This window comes from Prosopis cineraria, unplaced genomic scaffold (genome assembly GCF_029017545.1).
Source record: "Prosopis cineraria cultivar Desert tree isolate PC_DT_omini unplaced genomic scaffold, ASM2901754v1 PC86, whole genome shotgun sequence".
In the NCBI taxonomy this organism is placed as follows: Eukaryota; Viridiplantae; Streptophyta; class Magnoliopsida; order Fabales; family Fabaceae; genus Prosopis; species Prosopis cineraria.
In genome coordinates, this window is record NW_026555413.1 from 19922 (window position 1) to 26039 (window position 6118).

Below are 6118 nucleotides of genomic sequence, written 5' to 3' on the forward strand. Positions count from 1 at the left end.
TATAATTTCTAAACTTAATGCAAAGATGTGAAAAACAAAATACATTAGACATTCAAAATCCAACAACCAACGTGACTTCTAGTAACCTTTTCTTCCATTTCTTCCAGTGAAGAAAATCAAAACAATCTGTCTTCTAGAACAGTTATTGGAATATTTATAATGTACAGACTGTGAAATAACAACTATAATTTCCTATATTTAATATTTGAAATTTGAATGCATTTACCCAAAAAAAAAAACAAACAATCTGTCTTCCAAAGACTGCAACTTAAATTCTCAATAAGTAATCAATCAAGAAACCTTCTACATCTCCAACTTGAACATACATCAAGCTTCATACAAGCTCAGACAATGGTGATGCATTACTTGATGAAGAACACCAAAGAAATAGGCGGAGAAGGAAGAAGAAAGAGGGAGAAATATAAAAAGAGAATAAGGATGGGGAGACAACTGAAGAAAATATTAACTTAATCAAAGTCTGATCTGACAAAAGAGAATGACATAAAAATATTTAGAAGTAGAGCCCAAAACACAAGACAAAGGAATAACATAAAGTCAGGAAATATATCCTAAAAACATACAATAAGAAACTTAATCAAAGTCACTTTCACTCACAATAAATTCTTCCAAATTTTCTGTCACAGATGGTACATAAAGTTTGTGTCCATAGCGAATTGCACCATGTTCCCTGGCATTGGACCTATTTACGTTTATAAAAGTTATGATCTGGTCCTCAATTGAGGGTAATTCTTCCTTCAAGGCAGGAGAAATGTCACTCTTGGAAGCCTGTTGGAATGCTATGATCCGCTCCAACATTTCTTTAATTTTCAGTAGCTTTGGCCTCTCAAACGCATATGGCCTCGGCTCAGCATTGCATATGACTGTGCCCGATCTTGTTGGGAGTGTCGTCTTCGGTCTGGAGTCAATCTGATATGAGATAGATTCAAGTTTAAATAAGACCATATCAATAATCAATAATCAATAAATTATAAGAAAACCCATAGGTGATACATGGCTTTAGTTTGATTCAAGAGCTTCACAGTTTCTACAACATCCTTCTATCAAGATTGTTCAGAAGCAATTTTACAGTAAACTTGATATAGCTTGCTATAGAATTTACATTTTATATTGATATATTGATGATGGTATACTCAAAATAGATTTGTTAAGCCATGTCTGGTGGTAAAATTGTCCAGACCGAAAACCAAGTACCCAACACACCTGCAAAACTTTATCTGCGATTATCCGGTGCATTTCATTCAATTCTGGTAGGTACATTCCTTAAGCATTTGGATCTGTATGTTGAGATAAACAGAATCAGATAATCAAAATATTTGAAACCCTGACATATCCAAAATAATCAGCACTGTTTCACTCAGCCAAATGTTACTATATAATTTTTCCATTCAAGATGTTTACACTCAAAATCATCGTTTAAATTGCTCACAACTAAAACAGTCAAGAGGATCTTCAATACTTAATTTTTTGGATTTATTTGAATCTTGTCTGCTGCTCCTTCAAATTTCATTGAGGAAATATTGATGATTAAAAAGATGTCACATTTACCTTTCCGTACAGTTCTTGGAATTCCCACAGAGGGTCTATTTGATTTTCATTAGAGCACACTTGTGTAGGTTGGGAGTGTTGCTGAGGCATAGCACGGGAGGCAAACCGTCCTGGCTGCATAAAATACATTTTCCAGGGCCTACTTGCATTTATAAAATTTATGATCTTCTTCTCATATGCAAACAGGTCCTTCCTGTAGACAGGACTAAACTCCACTGCATTAGAAAGTGCCATGTAGGATGAAATAGTCTGAAAAATTCCTTTAAAGAAACCCAGAGCTTCATGTTTATCCAACTCTGCTTGCTGCGAAAGGGAGTCTTGCTGATTGAGTGAAACAGATACAGGGTTAAAAAATGATATAACTTATAAATCAAACTAACTGGAAAGCTAGGCAAGTGAGTCAAGCCGATAAAGATACAGATATATATGATTATACCAATCAGTTCTAAGCATACTCATAGGAAATAACAGACTTTCTTTAGGTAAAAAATAGGTTTAGCACACATTGCAATGGATGAACAACATATATATCACTCGAGGTTCAATAATCATTATTCCCACCATAATATCAAGAGCAAAATTCAAAAAGGACAGTTATTCATCAGTATTGTTAATTTTTTGTTTAAAAAAAAAAAGAGTGCATAACATACCTGCTGAACACCACTAGCAAATCTGAGGAACATTTCAGTCAATTCTGGAAAGTGTACTTCTGTCAACATTTGGATCTGCAAGTATAAACAGTAAGAAAATCAATACGTTTGAAACCTTGAGTTCTGCCCCACAATTAAATCTCTATCGCTACAAGGTTAAGTCAAGGTAGCAAATCATTGAGCTTAGTGCTACAATTTAAACATGTCAGAAATGTAAAATTATATATGAAGGGAGTAGTCTCCTAGAGAAAGAGGAAAATAAGAAAGGGAAAGCGAAGTAGCCATATCCTGTAACTAATTCCAACAGAGTTGCTGAATGAAGCACAGAATAGACAGAGAACTAATGAATGTGGAAAGGCAATGGAAGAGAGCCTTGCTTATTAGGTGATGAGGGCATCCTTCCTCAGAGGAGATAGGTGGATATGACAGTTCACAGTTCAAAGCAGAAGGAAAATTGCAGGTTCAGGCAACTAGACTTTCCTTCATTGTCGAGATGATCTCATGGGCTTGGTATTTCAAGTGGTCTGTTACTCCTTCTTGAAGGAATACTGGAGAAAGAAAAGTTAGATGCCATTCTCACAAAAAAAAAAAAAAAACAAGCGCTTGACGTCTGAACATGGGGCAGAGCTCTTGAATGAAGAGTATCAATGGAAGTAAGTGCATAGAACCCAGCAGTCATGGACTGAGCTCAAACACAACCTTATCTAGCAATTTTATCACTCGTGATGCAGTGATGCCAAGAATATGTTGATGACTTCTTTTTTTTTTTTTGGTTAAAAAAAAAGTTGATAACATTAAGACCAGAGACTAAATACAGAAATGCTTCAGAGCATCATTATTTAAAAAGAAAATTTCAGATAAGGTGTTAGCAGGCGTTTTCATAAATGGGCTAAAGGAGGAGATAGGAGCTAAGATTAGTAAGTTTAAACTCGGGGATTTCATATGCTTGGATCCCATGCATTCACTAAAGTGCATGTATGCGACGTGTTTAGAGAGAGACAGGGAAAAGAAAGAATAAGTTGATAGTCATACGTGGTCTCTGTATACAACCACATGCTCGTGTCATTGTCTCTCCGAATGCATGAATATATTAAATATAAACACTCCAATTTCGGGTACCAAGAGCTGATGATAAGACTAAAAAGCCCATGTATTACACTGGATTCAAAAGCCACTATTACCACTGTATTCTTTTCGGACCACCATATAAGTCATACTTAACTAATTCACAATTTACAAACAATGTTAGTTGAAATCTTAAATTTTTAAAAATACTCACATCTTTTTATTTATCCCTTCATTAAATACCCTATATAAGAGTCTCAATAATAATAATTAAAATTCTAATTCAAATTTTTTTTAAAAAAAAGTAATAAACAAAGTAGGGTATAACTGAAAAAACAACTATAAAACTTATTCAATGCCCTATATTTTGGATCAAGTAAGGTTTTAGAGAATGCCTTATATTGTGGTCTGGATGGAGTCATTAGCAAGAAAAAAAAGGACAGCCTTTTCCATTTGTATTTTTAACACTGTTAACTACAACAAATAAGTCTCTGTTAAAAAAAAAAAACTACAACAAATAAGTCCCTAGCATGCCTGCTGATGTCTATGAGCAATTATGTACATTTCAATCAACTCTGGCAAGTATACCTCCTTGAACATTTGGATCTGTAACTTGAAATAAACGCAATCAGAAATTTAAAACATTTGAAACTTTGAGATCTATCTCTGCAGCAATTATATACCTCCTTCATTAACAGATCTGTCAAGTTTACAAAATCTTTGGGCTTGAAGTTAAGATTGAACACTGACATCAATGAGTTAATGGAATGTCCATAATTTTCCTCAAGGGGATCTTGAATACTACTTACTTTTGGGATCATTTTTAGTATGTTCGGTTGTTCTACAAACTTTATTGAGGAAATAATAAAAAATGGCACGCTTACCTTCTCACGTATTTCTTCCGGAAATTTCCCTGAAGATATCGTATAATACACACGAGTAAATATCACTCAAATAATTAAAATAAAATGGTATTTTTCATTAGCTAATTTAAAAGGAAAAAAGCAGTTAAGTCTATTATGAGAAACCGATACAAAAAATATTATTTCACCAATCACAAAAATACCTTTGACATGAAGCAACATAAAATATTCTCACTAAATAATTAATATATGTTAATTACGAAGTCACCCTCAAGTAACAGGCTGGAAAGTGAAATCACAGCTTTATCGAGGGAAATAGGAATCGCCAATTTTCATTAAACATCAAGATTCACTCTTGTGACTTCTATCTTTTACTATTATAACACAAATGCACAAAATCTTGCATGCTGGTTGAATCAATAATATAGAGTGCAAAATCAAATTTCCCTAAGATTAATTGGAAAATTAAAGAATTGTAGGGTTTCATGTATGGCAGTCAAATAAATAGAAACATTTTGTCAGCAAGAAAATATAAATGCATGAAGCAGCAGTGTTTGAGCTATTTACGAACTATTTCACACCTACAAAACCACTAGTTCAAAAGCCTTGGGGGAGAAAAAGCTCCAGTAATTAAAATATGAAATAGGCTAATGATGAATTTAATGCCATAGAGTTGAACATCATGTTTAGAGACTTACTTTGCATTTCAACCTCATTTGAAATTATTTTCTGCACATAATTCAACTGAAATTTGGAATGTAAAGGAAATAAGTGTACGGCAATCCATGTAGTGGAAACCAAAAACAAGAACCAAAACGAAAAATAGAGCTTCCCCACAACATCTTCAGCCTTATAAACTTAAATGTGTCTATACATAAGTAACTTGGAAGATGATAATAACTTCATAATTTGAAATATGAGCATGCCTTACTTGTTGCACCAGCAAAAGTCTTCTGCTCAAAACTTCGACAAATTTTTCAAGTTCTTGCAGTTCGTCTTCATCAAAATCATGATATTCCCTTACATCATTCATTCTACAAAAGCATGATATTCCCTTAAAAGCATACCTTTTAAAGCAACTGCAGCGTCAAAGCAAAAACTAAAGTATTACAGAATGAGATTTAGACGTACATTCTTTTGACAGCTCTTCTGCGGGAGCGAGGCTGCACATCATGTCTCCAATCAATTGTATCCATAATCGTGCCCCGACCAGTGTTCTCCAACTATAGTTACCTATCAGATCTAACTCAGGTCCAAGAAAATAAAGCATTTAAATCAAGTCAGTCTTTACAATGAAACATATAAAAGGGGATGGTAAATGTAGATAAGTCAATGCAAAAGCAATCAAGAAAAATTCTTGTTTTGCCTAGGGCTGCACGAAGGATTGGATGGAACTGAATTTCGATCTAACCTAAGGTCTGGTCTCTTTTATGAGAAGGATTAGGTTAGGTTATCCATAATTTGGTTTAGTCCAACGATAATTCAAAGATTAATAGGACCGGACTTGGTTTATAAGACTGGTTCCCAGTCCTATTAGTCAAACACTCACTTAGTTTTTTTTTTCTTTTTTCTCTATGAGAGGCAATAATCAATTCCAACCTAATAAACTCAATTAAGATAATTAAAATACTTATAATTTCCAACAACAAAAATAAAATATTTCAATTATAGTCCAAGTGGTCTAGATTATTAAATTATTAGTTCGAACGTGACTATGCGAGAAACCAGACTTATTAAATTATTATTAGTCTTAACTTATTATTGTAAATAATTAATAAATTAATTATAATCACATTAAATAAATTTAAGAGGACTAAACTGGACTAAGTGCATGTTTGGTTTTCAGTTTGTCAAGAGTCAGTTTGGTGAAAGTCAGTTGTTGTAATAAAAATTGTGTTTGGATATATTTTTTAAAAGTCAGTTTGATAAATTGAAAGTTATTTGGATTAATAAAAATATATACTTTTGAAATAT

At 33.2% G+C, this 6118-nt stretch overlaps 1 protein-coding gene across 1 annotated transcript; it reads right to left on the reverse strand.

The window, feature by feature from the left end:
• Window positions 1–877: 877 nt before the first annotated feature.
• On the reverse strand, window positions 878–2343 carry LOC129295306 (uncharacterized). Its single transcript, XM_054933815.1, has 4 exons — window positions 2217–2343; window positions 1567–1887; window positions 1222–1295; window positions 878–927 (listed from the first exon to the last, which is right to left on the reverse strand). The coding sequence occupies exons 1-3, from the start codon at window positions 2283–2285 to the stop codon at window positions 1260–1262; spliced, it is 426 nt and encodes a 141-aa protein (XP_054789790.1). The 5' UTR covers window positions 2286–2343; the 3' UTR covers window positions 878–927; window positions 1222–1259.
• Window positions 2344–6118: the final 3775 nt, after the last annotated feature.

Bases quoted from the DNA above. Each gene is read 5' to 3' on its own strand.
- LOC129295306 (XM_054933815.1), bottom strand. From the start codon at position 2,285: ATGTTGACAGAAGTACACTTTCCAGAATTGACTGAAATGTTCCTCAGA. The intron at 1,888-2,216 runs GTATGTTATGCA...TCACTCAATCAG, and splicing joins TTGCTAGTGGTGTTCAGCAG to CAAGACTCCCTTTCGCAGCA. The intron at 1,296-1,566 runs GTAAATGTGACA...CTCAACATACAG, and splicing joins TCCAAGAACTGTACGGAAAG to ATCCAAATGCTTAAGGAATG.